This window comes from Parasteatoda tepidariorum, chromosome 8, assembly GCF_982258835.1.
Source record: "Parasteatoda tepidariorum strain Cologne lab strain chromosome 8, Ptep-v5.0, whole genome shotgun sequence".
In the NCBI taxonomy this organism is placed as follows: domain Eukaryota; kingdom Metazoa; phylum Arthropoda; class Arachnida; order Araneae; family Theridiidae; genus Parasteatoda; species Parasteatoda tepidariorum.
In genome coordinates this window covers 70455382-70474096 of record NC_141762.1, presented here as the reverse complement: position 1 = coordinate 70474096, position 18715 = coordinate 70455382, and the positions used below count along the sequence as shown (strand labels likewise).

General features: G+C 30.7%; 1 protein-coding gene across 1 annotated transcript in view; it reads left to right on the top strand.

Annotated features, from left to right (window-relative positions):
• Positions 1–18715, top strand: part of LOC147806286 (protein Wnt-4-like) — a 146822-nt gene that overhangs the window by 85703 nt on the left and 42404 nt on the right. The window contains exon 2 of the mRNA XM_087169096.1: positions 10018–10253. Within this exon, the coding sequence (XP_087025222.1) occupies positions 10018–10253 (236 nt within the window). The remainder of the gene's footprint in view (positions 1–10017; positions 10254–18715) is intronic.

Genomic DNA, 18715 nt, shown 5'->3' with positions numbered 1-18715 from the left:
AGTTATTACTTAATCTTTAACACCTAATGCGCATAGTTTTAAAATGATTTTCTAAATGTAAATATTCAGGGTTGTGTTGCCAGAACATCTCGCTGTTGCAAGGAACTATGAATTTTAAAACTAAGGCTACGCAACCAAACTATTTACTACACATTCCATTCAGTTAGCTCTCAATATTTTTTACTCTTATCTGTCTTACTTAAACAAGCAGTTTAAACAATAAACGCAACGAACATTTAATTTCACATTTAATCTTTATGCCATTGTCGTATCAAAGGAGATAGGGCTACGCGTTCCCTTTTAGGGCCCCTGACGGGCGACATTTATGGTCAAAAAAATATTCTACGTGATGAGAATCAGCCGAAGGCACACGTATTCTTTGGCGGCAATCTACCGTGTGATTTGCGACGCATAAATACTCAATTACATATCTATCTTCAATTCATGAGCGGAAACTTATAACAAAAAAGCAAGAGTGCAGTTTACGATTTGTTGCAAGATAAAAAGGTTACAGTTAAGAGCTACTTACCTTTCCATTTGCACCTTACCATAATGACGTCGACCATGGGCATTTATTTCATCAAACCCTATTAAAATGTGCATGTGTTACCTAATGATGATGAGCTTTGATTTCATCTCTAAGGTGGGATTCAATTTTATTCTACATGCTTGATAAAACAATTATCTTTTTTTTCCTCGAAATGATCCTTAGAGATGATTATTTAGCTTTATTTTCTCAACCCTAAACAAGTATGGCATTCGTAAGCTAAAGCGCAGCTAAAAAGCTATTATTTTGCTTTGAATTCCTTTGCTTTAGCTATTATTTTGCTAAAGCTATTATTTTGACTTTTGAAATTTTAAAACTATACAATAATTTGCTGATTAACAATAACATGTTTGATATTTTCAATACCAATCTACACTTAGTAAATTACATAGTTTGGATACATAGTTGGAATACATATTTGGTGATTTTAGATTCACTAACGAGATTACTGGTTTTGAATACTAAATGATTTGATATTTAGTAGAAATTAACCCTTTTCAGGCTATTAATTATTGATTCATGGCTGAAGTTTTATTACAGCGCAATAATTTTTAAGTTCATAATTAAAAAAAGAATCAGTAAACGCCATTCTCATCAATATGCAAACTTCAGAAACTATTCGTTTAGAATCCAAATTTTTATTAACAGTACTTTAGATATTATGTTACACCTTATAGTTTATATGACTGATTTTCAGTACTTAGTTGACATTTATTGTTAGTTTCTTACTGTTTTGATGCATAGTTGAAGTTCTATTGTTACTTCATTACAATTTCGATTCATGGTTAAAGATTATTGCTAGTTCATTGCAGTTTTGATACTTGATTGAAGTTTAAATTTTTACAATTTTGATATATAGTTTGTTCATTACTGTTTTGATACATAGTAGGAAATTTGATTCAATATAATCCTTTTAAGCTTATTGGTTTCGAAAAAGTTTTCAAAATTCATTTATAACATAATAAATATATTTAAAAGAAATTATTTTAGGAAAATTTGCATCCTAGGAGACCATGTTAAAAAAATGAGCACCTATGATTTTTTATGTTGTTTAATTTTGATACTAAGGCTTACACTAAAAATGTTTTCAAATGAATTCCTGTAAATATATGAGTGATTCTGACGAAACATGACGATTCACTGTCCCTTGCTCCAAGATCAAATACTATAATACTAAAAGAACTTTTTAAAAAGAATTAATGAACAGCATTGCTGTTAGCATTTTAAAATGTCTTTGTATTAGCATTGACTGCTTTGTATACTTAAAAAATTTAATTGAATATCAAAATGTCATTTTCCTGGCATGTCCCAAACAATATTTCCAATAATAACTAGCTTCAAAACTTCCCATACATTTTTCAAAATCTAATTTTTTTATCTTATCCTATGTAAGCATTTTTAGAATATACGCAGAGGCTAATGTTTACTAAAACTTCGTTTAAAATAATTTTTTTCTGTCAATAATTTGTTTGTCCCATGAAAATCTGTCATTTTCCTGGCTACTTTTATTTATTGATTTATAACCGATATGGATAGCGCCAGGAATCAATATCTTACGTTAAAAGATTGATTAGATACTCTCCTATCTGAAAATGTCTTGTTGCATGAATAAAGAACCAATTTTCTGGATCAAAATCTATTTCAAAAAATTTTTCACGATGAGTAGGTTTTTGTTTTGTCATTTTCCTGGCTTCTGGAAATCATTAATAACATAAACTACATAGATTTATCTGAGTTATTTTAAGAAATCCTGTTGTTTTCTGCAGAATGTAAACGTCTTCGCCCAAAATATTAAATTAAAGTAAAGTTATATGCTAAAATGGCGAATTTGTTATTATCCTGGCTGTCATTTTCCTGGCTTATGAATGCCAGGACATTAAAGTTTTGCCAGAAATTCTTTTTATCTGCTAATACTGTAAAGAGGGAAAGCAAATATTAACCTAATACCAAGTTTATGTATGATTGTAATATGCTTGGATGTAATCAAAGTTATTTATTTATTTAATGATTGATTATTATACACAATTTTATTCCGTACATATCAGCAACAAAATTTTTTTTGTTTCTTTCTACAGTGGATAAAAAGAATTAATTTAAGCAATTTATGATCCATCTAACATAAAGACTTAAGTTGAGTTAATTACTATTAGCTTAAAATGACTGTTTTTTAAACTTCTAAGGTAATATGTTATTTTCCTGGCATTCAAGATTTGGTGAATTTCTATTTTATTTTTCTTCTCGAGCAAATGTCAATAAACTGCACTGCTGTCTATAAGATATTAATAAGTGTAGCTAAGGAAGTATACAAAAAAAAATTTAGATTATTTTGAAGACTTTAAATTTGAAGAAATTTTTTGGTCCGAATTGTCATGTTTCGTGAGAATCACCCATATATGTGCGGATAAAAATTTAGTATACGTCATTCTTATAATGAGTAACATGTAGAAATTACAATAAGCTTTTTTTCACATAACCTACACAGAGAAAAAAAATGGTAAAATTACAGTACTGTATGGTAATGACATTTCTGGTAGGAAAAAAACTATAATTTCAGTTAATAAAACTAAGATATTATTTCCTTTCATATGGCAACTGTTTACCGGAAATTCAGGCTTTCATAATTATATTCCTTACTGCCACGCATTTAGTAAAAGTACAAAATTGAAAATTAAATTTAATCGAATAAATGTTGGTGATAATATTACCAAATTTTGCCCCATTTACGAAATTTTATCACAGAACACAATTTTACAAAAATCCTTACCGTAAAAATTAATCGTTACGGAAAAATTATCGAGCTTTTTGGTGTTCCCCATAGAGCTAGAAACACCATAAATCTTATCATACTTTGGTAGTTTTGATCATACTTTTTTTTCAGTGCAGTATGCTCAAATTCAACTATCAAGATTCTTTTTTTTAATTAGCATGTATAACGATTTCATATTTGCTTCTTCGAGGCACTGCGAAATTATCTCTGTAAAAGTTATCAATTTTATTTGTAGATTTTTAATGCTTTTCTCCTTCACATCTGGTTTTTTTTTTCAAATATATAATTAATGATTTATTTTCCGAAATTCAATGCCCAATAAGTTACATAAAATTCTTATAATTATCTTCTTTTAGGAAGCTAAAATATTAGTCAATATTGGTACTGAAAACATAGACGTCGAAACGAAACTCTGCAATCGGGTAACTTTGAAATGAAGCATCAAAACTATTTTTATGTATCAAATCTAAAAAACGACGTAGTTAGAAGCTGAAAATTAAAATTGAAAATAGAATTACAAAATTAAGTGTGGTTTAAAAAAATTCCGGTACCTGATCAAACAGAAATATTTGTTTTTTCATAAATATATTTGCATTATGTTACAAAGTTGACATTAGAATATTTTATTACAAAGTTGACATTAGAATATTAATATTAGAATATATTATTCAATATATGATTCCTGTATATTTACAACTTTTTTTTCCAAACATCAGTTATTTAACCAATTACACAATTTCTTTTCTGAAGAATGTCCATTCAGAACTTGAAAAAAATTTATAATCATAACAATAAAAACAGAGCTAGATTTTTCAAAGCAAATGATTTAGTTTTTGTAAATAAGTATACATTTAACCAAGCAATGATTCTTTTTTTGGAACTTTAAGAGGTTTCAAACAATTAAAGTTGATTTACAAATAGCATAATTCTGATTATCTAAAAGGTTCTTTTTCGATTAGGACAGATAATCATCCTGTATTAAGTTGGCTTCTTAATTTAGTTTATTTACATGCAATTTTTTTTTTAATTTAGACAACCGACGATGCATCAGCTACTGCTACTTCATAATGACTTCTTTAATTGTTTATGACTCAAATAATGTTCATTAATTTTCCTTATCTATTTACCTGCCCAAACATTTAGAGCAAATTGAAGTGATCTCCCATTCGATAAAAATTCCAAACGAAAATTTGCTTGCTTGTTGCTGAGCATTCGGTCAGTATCGCCATGCTTGTTTCTTGCTGCGGCTAATGTGCAAAACGTTCCACATGCAGGTATTTCAAGTAATGATTTACTCTCTTATCTGTGATCTTAAAGTGTTTCTCGTTCCATTTTCCAGAACTAAAAGGTGTTCTTATACATCGTCTGCGGACACATTGATTTCGAATTTCCTCACGAATTTGACCTTCGAAGATGCATTAACCTTGCTAATTCCATCCCTCTTCCACGGTGGCTAAGAGGATAATAAAGTGATAATTGGTTTCTGAGTGAACTCTTAGATTTCACCTAATTCCTTCAAGCTCCTTATAAGTAGCCATGAATATATGAGCTCGAAGTTTCATTCATATTCTGCCGACGATACAGTAAGCTCTTTGGCACACAGAACTGTCATACATTTCATATTAATTTTCCTTAACGAGACTCGTCGGATGATTTATTTTTAATTTGGAAGCTGTTCATTAAAGAAAAGAAGGAAAAGTAAAGTGTAAGAGTAATTAACACAGGAACACAATAAAAAAAACCAGTCACTAAGCTCAACAAGGAGGTCAAATTTACTAAATATAAGTAACGATGTTAAATTTTTTTATATTGCAAGCACTTGGTACGTGGAACTGTAATTCAAAAGACATTTTTTTTTTCAAATTCAGACAAGGTTATATACGTGACATTTTCAATTTTCAGAATATGTTCTTTGGGTAAAATTACAAAACACGCGAATTCTTATTTTTGAGAAGAAAAAAAAACTTTTTTTCGAAGTTTTGCATTGTCGGAACTGAAGATTCTCAGAAATTTTGAAAAAGCACATGTATTTACATGCGGTAATACTTGAGTGATTGACTGACTCAATTATTGACTGACTCAAACTAAATGAATACCTGAGGACTGACCAGTACTTTGTGTTCTATTACTTCCACACTTACTATTAAGACATAAATCCATTCATTGGACCTTTGCATCGTAGGTCAAAAGACATCCAAAATTCTTAGAAATGAAGCTATTTTCTAGGACTCATACCGTCAAAATCTGCACGTGCCTCCAGTGAACCACAAAGGCACACTGTAAAAACCTTTTTGCATTCATGGAACAAAAAACTGTCAGCTGGTGTGCCGGTATAAAACCGGTTTTTTTCACAGAAAAATATTGTTGTTTAAAAAAAGACGCCTGTTTTTCAAGCAGATATGTACTGTTATTGCAACACAAGCTCTTATTTTTACAAACAAACTGTGTTTTTTTAACAAGAAATTCTATAATATAATTATGTAAGCTTCGTAGTTGGTGCGAACCAAGAGCAGCATTCGCACGACCAATTGACGCTGAGATTCGAACCTCGTCACCACATTAGAGGGCAAGCGTTCTCTCTTCTGAACTGCAGAAGTTATGTCTTCGTATGAAGAAAGTGTCTTCATATTTTATTTTATTTTCTAACCGTCGTTGAACAGCCGACCCAATTTTTGGGTTCACGACTACTAATGTTCAACTCCGTAGCCTTGTAATTTTGAACCCAATCCAGAAGACAAGGGAACTCCTGGATCTAGTATTGGGAGGAATTTTGCCGTGGAGGAGGACTTTTTTGATGGAACTAACCCGCATTTGCGTAACATGGAGAGGAAGACCACGATTAGCTCCCACGGTTAACCTGATGGCAAAGGGATTCTAACCCATGATCGGTCTACCACTGAGGATATTTCACGTCAGCACTGTGGTCGGTGCAAGCTGGATGCGGATTCGTATCGACCAGTCATCGCAGGGACTCGAACCCGGTTCACCTCATTGGAAGGTTTTCAACTGTTTTTATCTTAAAAGTCTTACTTATTAAAATAGTATTTAAGTATAAAAACGTCTAAAACACTAGTGGTCCTCTCAATTAAAAATATCTGGCAAACTTGACAAACCGAAAAAGTCTATCTAAAGAAATATAATAATCACGTAGAATATCAATTTGACAATAAAATCGAATTTCAGTTTTATTTATGCGATGTTGAAAACCAAAAAATGATTTCTAAAAAAATAATAACGAGTATGGAAAGTAATCATGAAATGATTTGAACTGCATGGCGAAAACCTGAATTTGAGCTGGCGGTTTTAATCTGTTCACAATTGAGCTGAAAAGCAGTAGGAAACCGTTTTGCCAGCAAAACAGTTTTAAACCATCAAATATGCAGAGAAACTCTGTAAAAAGAATGAGAATTTCTTATAGTCTATGTATTTCTGTCAATACGTAATAATAAGTAGTCATAAGTATACATTTGGCTTGACCTTAAAGTAGCAAGACGCTGAAATTTTGCAGGAATTTCAAGGTCATTATTTGGCTTCGCCAAATCTAGACTAATTAGAAATTTTCTGGAAAAAAAATCCTTGAGTACGGCAGAAACAAAATCAATTCATAGATTTTTGTTATTAATTCAACTTTTATTTAATAGGGTTCTAAACTTTTAGGTCTGTACTTGAGAAAATGGGTACAGAAAGAGTTATGTGGTTGTAAATAGATTTAAAAACATGAGACTTAATCCCAATATGAATAAACTCCCCCGAGGTGAGCTTTAGTCTCCATCTAGAATTTACTGAGGAAGCAGTAAATTCCAGAAGGAGGGTAAATTGTAGTAAACGGGGAAAAACATACTCGTTGCTATCTGGGCAAGTGATATAATGTTTCCTGCGTAATTTTTTACGCTGAATAAAAGAAAATGACACTCAAGTTTATACATCTAGCAATTAATAAGTTATTTAAGTTTTATATAGAAAAAGAGCAAATTCAGACTCTTTCATATTTATGCGTCTGACATTGCTACCTAGGAAAGTGAGATATTATTACCAAAGTATTTTTTAAGAAATCGATAGAAATACTTCAGTTTAATAACATTATAAGGTTATAAGAATTTTAGTAGGTTACAGCAAATAATTGCATAACTGTATTTTTTATGCTAAAATTTTTTATAACTTTTAAACTGTTAGTGAACTGAAGTGTTCCTGTCAATTTCCCTAGCAAAAAATACATTGGAATCAATACCTTACTTGCTTGGATAACAATAATAGACGCATAAATATATGTGATTTAGAATTGACTATGTTTCTGATTAATTCGTACTCAATTAATTCTTAACTTTTAGGTATATAAAGGAGTGATGTTGAGCTTAAATCACATTTTAAAACAATTTACAATTATCAATAATTAAAGGAAACAATTTTTTGTTTTTGTATTTTTTTTTAGCTCATAATCTGAAGAATTAGGCTCTAAAATGTTTTGTGAAGTAAAATAAATTAATTGCAAAAGTCACATGAAATGCTTTAAGGACACCCTTTGATTAAGATTAAATAATTTTCAAATTTAACTCGAATAAAACATTAAAAAAAAATATTTGTATATATAAGAACGAAGCAACATTGTAAGAAAAACTAACGCTCTGTCTGGAATAAATTACTTTATGTTTCTAAATTTATTTTAAAAACTATTACAGACCTTATAAAATAGAATTAGATTATTAATCCAGAAAAGAATCCAGGTAAGAAATTCTAAGTGTTCTGAAATAAGTACGTAATTTAATGACAAGAATATCTCAATGCCTTCTAGTGTTCTATACACAACATATTTCAATAAAGTAAAATAGAAGTGAAATGCCTGTTGCATATTAAATTAGCTGCATGATTTTTAACCGACTGAACTGTTCTAATCAGTAGACACGTGACTTGCAATTATGTGTCTCATTAATAAGAATATTTACTACATTCAGTTCTAACTCGTCTGCAAAGATTATAGACTTTTCCATCCATTTATTGTAGTGATTCGTGATTTAAGTATTCATAATCTGACGCCATTTCTATGGAAAATACTTAACAAGTGACTTTTTTACTACATTGAAAATGAGATTTTTTATGTCTAAGTATGAATTCAGTATCTATGATTAAGCATTTATTTATGATAGATAATGAAGCTTTTTTCCATACAATGTCATCATCAGTAAATACTTGTGAAGGATATCCTTGTTTATTATAAATAAAAAATTATCGAAACAGGATATATGTTAACATTAATTGATTATTTCGTTGAATGAATAACAACAATTTCTGTCGCTAAAATTTTTTTGTCAGTGACTCTAACCTGTTTTTAGACATTTTATAAGAAGAAAAACTTTTATTCAAGTTTGTGAAATTAGAAAATATGTATGAATGAGTTAGGTTTATTTATTTATTTTTTTGGAAAAAAAAAAGAACAAAAGAAAGGATATATCTATGTTTTAGGATGTTTTTAACTGTCAAAACATTTTAGTGTTTTTGCTGTTTAAAAGAGTTCGGACTTAACTAGTTTTGTAATGAATGAGGGAATTTTGTTTGTCCATACCGGGAAATAAATGATTCCATCCTTACTACCGGTATTTACGAATACTTTATAAATAGAACAGCGGTTGCCAATTTTTTTCGGCTGTGGAACCCGAAATTATCAACATTCTTCCGACGGGACCTTTACTTTGTGAAGTAAATAAAGAAAATTGAGAACGCATTAACCAATAAAACACGGCTTTATTCCGGCATTTACGAATACTTTATAAATAGAACAGCGGTTACCAATTTTTTTCGGCTGTGGAACCCGAAATTATCAACATTCTTCCGACGGAACCTTTACTTTGTGAAGTAAATAAAGAGAATTGTGAACGCATTAAAAAATAAAATGCCGCTTTAATTTTTAAATATTTAATAAGAAAATAGCATTTCTTTATTAATTATAAAATCATTAAAAATGATGTTCTTTCGTCAAGGCAAATAAAAAAAAAGTCACAGTATGAATGCCTTACACTTGACGCAAAGCTTAATTTTAAACTATCTATACCACCTTTATGGGAAGAATTATCTGAGCTTTAGAACAGGCAAATAAATAAAATACTTTAAAATTTATTAAATTTTTATAAAAATCGCCAATTTGGCGACACTTTTCCACCTAGATGAGAATTATCAAAATCATTGCCTTATTTTCAGTTTTTGCGAATTTTTATGATACAGCGTTAGAGTAAGGTTTTAAATATTTAAAAATTAGACTGCAAACTCTTTTCATTTTTATAAGACTGTGGCTTTTCTCCATATTGACGTTTTGTGCCATTTTTAGAATAAGCCCAGAGAGCGCTGGCTGTAGATAGGCTAAACTTGATCTAACAGTCATGAATATCTGTTACAAACTCACATTAGTTATAATTTACAGAAGAGCATAATTTTATATTCTAACGACAGAGCCTTTGAAAAACAGCACATGTTATCAAAACTACTTGGCCCGAAATTTTCCCCATTCATTTGCATCCTAAAATTGTCGCCTTTTGTTATCATTTCATTGTTTAATGCTACCAGTGCTCAAAAAGAATATAATCGTATAGGTTTTGAACCCACATTCCTGAATTCTAGCTAATTACACAGCCTATTTGATTCTAAGGTGTATAAAATTGAGCTTAACTTTTTTGATATTCACATTTAAATGCTAACTTCTAAAACATTATTCCAGGTCACTTCTTCACTCGGCATCAGTGGCACACATAGAGAAGACAGATCAGTGTGACAACTTAGTCGGACTGACAAAACGACAGATCAAAATCTGCAAGAAGAATCTCGAGATCATGGAGTCCGTGCGCGTCGGTGCTCAACTGTCTGTCGCAGAATGCCAGTGGCAATTCAGGACGAGAAGGTGGAATTGCAGCACCGTCAACGGAACAAAGATATTCGGAAAAGTACTTAGTGATGGTGAGTGTGCTCCACTTAATAATCCAATATATTTTTCATAAGTGGCACCATAAACTCTTATGTTTCTTTACCTGCTGGCTACATTACAGTTATTATTCATTTTGTTAGGTTTCCATAACTAATATTTTAGGAAGGGTTAAAAAAATATTTATACGCTAAGTATTTATTTAGATTAATTTTGTTAGGTGTCATTCAGTAATAATTTAAGTAGTGATGAATAGTTAGTTAAATGTTAAGTTTTTATTTAGAATAATTTTGCATTTTTATAGAAATAAAAATTTAGTTACGAAGAAGTTATTCAATTTTATTTTCCAACCCTCCAAAACTGGTTGTAGAAATTTTTAACATAAACGGTGCTATTAATCCACTCATCAAACAGTGCTCTCTGATGTCCCGGTACACATGTAAGAGATGGTTGACGAGCCACGCATGTCCCACACATGCTCAATTGAATTCAAATCAGATGAGAATGCTGCCTAGTCCATACGGGTGATATCCTCAGATTGAGACCATTCGTTTACGATGTTTATTCGGTGAGGACGAGGGTTGTTATCCATAAACACAAATTCTGTGCCAATATCATCCTCGAACAAACATACATGTTATTCTAGAGTGATGTCCAAATAAATGTGATTTGCCAGTTTAAAGGATTTGAACAAATCTGTTCTGTAACCCAGTATAATTTTACCCCAAATGAGCTATCCTGCACCACCGTAACGGTGTCCTTTAATGATGTTGTCTTGGTGTTAACGGGTACTTGGCATTCTCCACATTAAAGTTCGATTTGAATCAGACTGCAAGCTAAATCTAGACGCATTGAAAAACATCCAACAAACCCAATGTGACGATGTCCACATTACATGTGTGATGGTATGATTCTCTAAAATAATTATTGCAATGAAATATATTTTTACTGTCATATTCATTTTTATTTGTGGAAGATTCCGTTTCATACACATTTGAAATATTTTTAAAAACTGAATTTTAGTGATTATTTTATTTTATTGAACTACAAGGGACTGCTCTGGGATGTTCAATAAATTAAAAATCATACTTCTCTTTAAATGTCGTTAATTTTTTTTATACAACTGTAACTAGTTTTTGCTACGTGCCATATTAAATGTGAAATGAATTTCAACTGGAATTGGAAAATTTACAATTTTAAATGAAATTTGCATTTATAATGAACTAATATTTTCTTTTTGCTCTCTTTCCTTAATTAATTTCCTTTTCCTTCGAATACGAATGTGTTGCAAAAAATAACTTAAGAAATCTTCAAAAATAATGAAACTGTATTTCCTTGAGCTTCTTATGTTTTTTCGTTCATACTAAATTTAATTTAAAAATAAAGCATTTATTAATTACTAGCCGCCTAAGGCGGCCAGCTGTCCGCCACTCTAAAGGTTTTCACACATAAAGTTTTTTAAAACATAGCAGGAAATCTGAAGATTAGTGGACAATTAAAGTGGTCTTGTCCTGCAATTTTGTCTTCATATCCTTGGGCCCTAGCACTGCTAGTAGAGACACGACCCTCTTCCAATCTTCTTTGACGTTTCTCTGATGTTTCTCGGACCCTAGCATTGCTAATTGCGACACGATCCTCTTCCAATCTTCTTTGACGTTCCTCAGGTGTTTCTCGGGCCCTAGCATTGCTAGTTGAGACACGATCCTCTTCCAATTTTCTTTGACGTTCCTCGGGTGTTTCTCGGGCCCTAGCACTGCTAGTTGAGACACGATTCTCTTCTAATCTTCTTTGACGTTTCTCTGATACTTTTTGGGCTCTAGAATTGCTTGTCAAAATTCGGTCATGTTCCATCCGTCTTTCACGTTCCACAGACGTTTCTTGGGCCCTTCTTCTTCTTCTTTGAGAATCTCTTAATATCTTTTTCTTTGACTAAATACAAAGTTTTTTGGAAGACGGTTCTGCCATGTCAGTATTCGGGTTTTTAAGAAGTCAACGAATACTTTAGAACAACAATTACTATGAAAGCAAATCATGAAACTTCAATATTAAAATCTAAGTGCTTACCTGCAAACTGAAACTTTTCTGAAGATAACTAATTACATTTAATAAAAACTGTTAAAATAAAGAATAGAAAAACCAAAGAAATCCAAAGTAAGTGTGATCGTTCCTTCAAAAATAATTAAATTCCTATTTTATATAGCTACAACGCTTAAGAAGAAAAAAACTAAAATGCTAAATACATGAAAAGAACACGAAAACGAATTAATTTTTTATGGTATCAATTTCTATTTCTATATAATTTTTATGGTATCAATTTCTATTTCTATATCGCTACAAAAATTATCGTCTTCGCTTAAGAAAAAAAAATAGAGCGTGGAAAGAAGAAAAAAAACTTATTATAACAATTATGCACAGCGACAAATAAATCAAAGCGAAGCGTTCTATTTACGTATCGAATATGTTGCCACATTTTTAATACAAAAGTTAAACTTTTATCCACTTAAACTAATGCGAACCTTAAAATTAAATTATTAATTCCTTCGTATATTATAGGTTTAAGTTGTCGAAAATTAATATTTCAATTGTAAGGTTCGCATTAGCATACGTTTATAAGAGTGGAGAAAAGTAGATGCATTTTTTAATAGTTTTCTGAATATGGCTTCATTATGTCAATTATATTCTTCATTATGTCAGAACACAATTATGTGCCGAGTTTCGTGCCTGGGCGAGTCTTCTGGGGCGATATATTGTGATTACAGACACACACACACACACATCCGCCTTTATTATTATGTATAGATTTTCATTTTCAAATTTATAAAAATCGTATAAAATGTTATTAAAAATTTTGACAAAAATTGTTGCCTTTGTAGCGTTAATTTAATTTCTGGAACTTACCTTTTTATACGCAATTTTTGAAAAGTTTAATTTTTTTCTGGTTGCATACCTTAGAGGAAATTTCTTCAGGTGCCTTAGTTCTAGCCTCTTATTCTTTCTTATTTAAAAAAAAACTGTATTAAATCATGCTCTAAGATTGGAACTTCGACCACCATGAGCAATTTAATCAAAACTTTTGATAAACCTTTACTCGATAAATAATATTTACTTTACTACAAAGATCGATCTTGCTCAACACACCCACGTCAGACACCACCTGTGCTCAATATCCATAGTTTAACAACATAAAGAATCATGTAAGATAGTGATTATAAAATGAATGATGAGGTACGAACAAACTAAACAATTTTTTAAAAAAAAACTGACAATTCATGAAAGATGATAATAATCTCATCAATTAATGTCAGAAAAGAAATGCAAATAAAACGAGTTCCGTTGACAAACAGAAAAACATTCTACTGTAATTAGTTCGTAAAATTAATCAACAGCTCATTTAGATAGTCATTAGTATACAAATTAATTATCTTTGTTGAAGAACTAGTTATTAACTTTCGTTCATCGATGTAATATATTCGCAAATTAATGCGTTTATTAATTTTTTTAAGAAATTACTATCAATAATAATATAAATTATTTTTAGTTAGTGAATTAATGTTAACAAAATATTTAAAAAGGATTAGTTCTGAATTTTCAAACATGTACTTATTTCGAATTTCGGTTTGGGATAAAATTGGTTCTTTAAATATAATATTAATAACATGAACTATATATATATATATATATATATATATATATATATATATATATATATATATGTAGAGAGAGAGAGAGAAGTTAAAAATATGGAGAAAGCATGGAAAAAAAGTTTATGAAAACAAAAGAAGAAACACTATACTATAAAAATAAAATGTTTTAAAAAATATTTAAGAATTTTAATTAAGAATTTTATTTAAAAAAAATTAAAAAATAAGAAGTCGGAAAACAAGATTATGAAAAAATATAATCTCGTCATCAGCTCACACGATTATATCCGCAAAAAGAGTGCTTTCGAATATTGCATTAATATAGCCAAAACAAAATGTATCAATGCAATAGTGTGAGGAGCACTCAAAAATATTTTTAAATGAAAATTGAAAAGTTATACTTAAATTATTGTCACAATACTTATTCAGGTAATAAATTTGTTTATATAATAATATATGCAGTCTAAATTATTAAAGATCAAAGACTATAGGGGGTAACTTTTCAATTAATTGTAAATAACTGAAGTCGGAGTCAAACAAATTTTTTGGCTGCAACCCCTGCTTTGATCATTAATTTTCTACAACTTATACTGGATGTCCCATCTTGTTGCGAAAAATTTCCTGGAAATGTTAGGACAAATTTCTTGAGAAGTTAGGGCACATCATAAGGACTGAGAAATCCGATGAATTGAACCTACTTGATGGAACAACTTCATGGAAATATCTTATGAGCCAGGGACGCTTTGCTATTTTGAACGTATTGTTCGTGTTCTTTTGAACCAGTAGATTTATTTATCTAAATTTAATGCTAATTTTTTAGATTTCATAATAGCTATTGAAGAAAATATCATTCAAATAGGCTCATAAATAGTTGTTTTATCATAATTTAATGATTTGGCGATTAACTTGATAAGTTCGTATTATCCTGTAATTTAATTTAAGAACGCGGTTGAGATTCGAATCAGGACGTTTTGGGCCCATTAACGCTTTGTCATTTTGTTTTTTCTCTAATTTTTTAAATTAAAACTTAAAAGAAAAAAATACACGAAATATTTCACCGTAGTTTGATTCTTTTTTTTTTTTCAATTAATTTTCTATCTGCTAAAATTTAAACCGTCATAGTTACGGCACTGATATGATTGGAAAGAATGGGTTAAACCAACAGAGTTCCATCTTACTTTCTCATGCTTAACCTAATAGATTTTTAAATTGAGATTACACAATTGTGTGTAAGTAAGACGACTCGTTACCCAAAGCTTCAATGACACATAAATCATTCCAATGTTTAGCGTAAATACTATTCTGAATGAAATGATAAGCAAACCAACCTATTTATGCCAACCTAATTTCAAATAGCTCTTTAAGGTACTCATTACATTCCATGCTTTTTTCAATAAAGCTCAAAGCCTACTTATACCTACTGCCTATCAAAACAGTTCCCCAAATGTAATCTTCATTCATATTCTATATGTTCTTTAAACGACAAACACTTCAAACAACACAACCATTCAACGATTCACAAAAATCTCATCAAGCCTCGTAAATGACGGAAGTGTTAAAAAAAATCTACTACCACGCATCGAATAGGTTTTATGGATATTAAGTTACAGATAAGAAGGTCACAATGGCCGAGGGACATCGGCGGGGAGTGGTCACAACAAAACATGCTATTTGAACTTTTTGTTCCAAACATTTCAGCTGCAAATTGTTTTGCTGTGTAGGATGCCCGGAAGTTTTAAGCCCTTAAGAATTTGTTATTATAGAGGAGAATGAAGCTTAAAATTAACAAGATGTTTAGAAAACGTTGTAAAGGACTATACCCAGTTTGACCTACTTAATAATTAGGTTTTTGTCAAGAGATATTGAAGTTTTCATCGTAAAAAAGGCGATTTTCGTTGAAACAACCCTACACTGCGTGTGAGGTATCTTCAAAAATTTTAGCATGTCTCGTATACGTTTCGTTCGTGTGTGTGAATCTTGCAATCAAAGTTTCGTTCACTTTCCGATTAGTTTGTGCACTTAATTGTGCTGGAGCTCTGTACTTTAATGCTGGATATGGAGTTCTATACCTTATGGCCTATGGCAATATATGTTTCGATTTTCTTAACACTGCAAAGAGAATTTATTTAGTTATTTCAAACAGAATCCAAATCATTAGTTATTTCAAAAACAATCTGTCGTCTGCAAGATTTTTTACATTCTGATTAGCCTAGAATGCTCGAGTCTCAAATAGAGCTCTGTGTCTGGTGAAAATCTAAGTTTCAAATGTTTCCTAAATGCTTCAAGACAATCGAAATTTGAACCATTTTCTGACTTGTTAGAGCACTCATATCGCTACTAGAGCTTATAACTAATAACAATACAAGGTTTGAATCGTTTTTTGACTATGATGAATGAGTTTATTGCCGTTTTATCCCTATCTCTTTCGGCAACCAAACAGATTCTAATATTTTCTACGGTAATGATACTTTGGATTTCCTTGTAATTTTTTTATTCTTCTTTGGTTACAGATTAATTAGTGATCCCTAATGAGTATACTTTAATAACTGCATTAATCACAATTATTCTAAGAGCATACATTAAGGGCGATGATTACAGAATATTCTGACTAATTGACACTTCTCGTAAATTATTTTTAATTTTCAGTTTGTTTAACGTTATCAATAGAAGCAGGTATGCAAGCGTTCCGTTGATGCATGATCCCACTGTATCAAGAGTCTTTTATTTTTCAAGCTCAAATCGTTAGCATTTTTTCACTATGTTCAAATAATGGCGAGAAGAGGTGAGAAAATAACAGGGGAAATCTTATTTTATTTTCCATAGTATATTTTCTTTGAGATCAACAGATTCAACATAATCGTAATAGATTTAAAGTTGTAGTGGCCTTAGTCGTTGATTTCATGCCTCTTTGGATGCTTGATGCAGATGTCCCCTCAACACCTTCTGCGTGTCACTATTTCTAGAAGATAAGAGCTAATTTATTTTTCATTTACAAAATAGTTTACATTCTGTAATAAAATCAGTAAATGCATTAGTGAGAATACCCATTTTATTTCAGCATTACTAAAGTTTAAATTTTTATATATTTTTAATATTTTTCGTGTTTTAGACAGTAAAACAAAGTTTATTTTTAGCTAGAAGTTTGTGAACTCCAGTTTGGTTCTACTTCAAAAAATAAATAAAAAATAAAGCATCCTATATTAAATAAAGTACGACCCTCTGAAATAAAGTTCTCTTAATTTTATACTGCATTTGGACGTAGGGCAAACCAATCAGAACTGAACATATATATTAAGGAAGTCTATATACAAATGCATATTTACAAGGAATAATTTACTTTGTATTAAAATTAAAAAATTTAATTCTGTATTAACTGCGCAAGAAAAAAATATCAAGTATGAAAAAATATAGGAATATTTACTCCGCCGAAATAAAGCCACTATTGTTCAAAGCAAATATATTCGCATATTTATAATCGTGTTGAAATATGCTATGTTGCATGTTAGATGAATAATCATACTATCAACACTATTCAAGGTTTTAATAACTGTAGCATTTAATTATACTATAGACTGAAACTACTTGTTTTTATTGGCACATGCACATCTACTGAGGATACCCTCTCACGTTTTCTTTGGGATCGACATCAGTGTGAAATGTCAGGTGGAACGACATGTACCCCATTATCCAAAACTCATTTTTGCGAAAATTTTGCAATGTGAAGAAAAGCATTCTCATCTTGAAAAATCCAACTTGGACCACCAGTTCTTTGAAAATTAGTGTTTGTAGCATTTTTTTTTTTTTTTTTTTGGTAATTGGTAGCCTAAGTGTGGCCTGTGGGGAAAAAAAACCCATGTGAACTTTACCACCATAGCCAGAGTATTCACACAACATTAATAACTTTGTCTGTATATACAGACAAAGTTATTAATGTTGTGTGAATACTTTGAAGAAATCCTCATGAGAAAGAAATCCTCTTCGTTTCTTATCCCATGCCAATCAAACGCAAAGCTCTCTGGGTAATTTAAATTCCTTTTTTATTATTATTTTTCTTTGTTTGGAGATAATACATTTCATATATTCTTTTATATCGCAAATCACTTACATGATAAAAATTCGAAACAGTTGATGAGGAAAATAAGTGGAAATTGAAACAACTGCTACTCATCAATGCTGAATGAAGACAACAGCAGTTCAATTGATGTGGATTCTCACGCAGGCTATACTGATAACCATTTTCTGCCATTAGCAGAAAACAATGATGTTTTAAAGTGAATTTTTCAGCTGAACAACGGTTCCGATCACGTTTAAAATTTTAACGGAAATGGTTTTTCGTTTTGAGGTTGCAAGTCGTGAAACAGCCTTCCTTATTCCCGGATCTCAATCTCGATATGGGGCATTCTCAGTAGGGCTATATATGCCAATAGCAGGTAGTTTTAATTTGTGGCTCAATAAAGAGCCGCCATCAATGAAATCTGGGATCATTTTGATGGCATTGACCTCAAGAGTGTGCAAAACCATATATTTCATATTTAATATGGTTGTTAACATAACTCACTTCCATTTTGGTAAGAAACTTAATCCCTTTTATTTCTCGTTTTCGACTTTTTCCCACCCTGGTTGAGCAAGAGTGAGTTATTCCTTTTAAATATGTATTAATATATAGACTTTGTAAATATGAATTCTTCGTCCTCATCGGTTTTCTTTGAGTCTATTTGTGACACAAATTTCAAAGTGGCTTAATTTTAACGGAGGCACATCTTATAAGAATAAAATGCTCCACATGAGGAAAGTAATATTTTGTTGCATTGTTAAATTTTTGAAAAAAATAGATGTTCTGTTATAACTCTTGATAT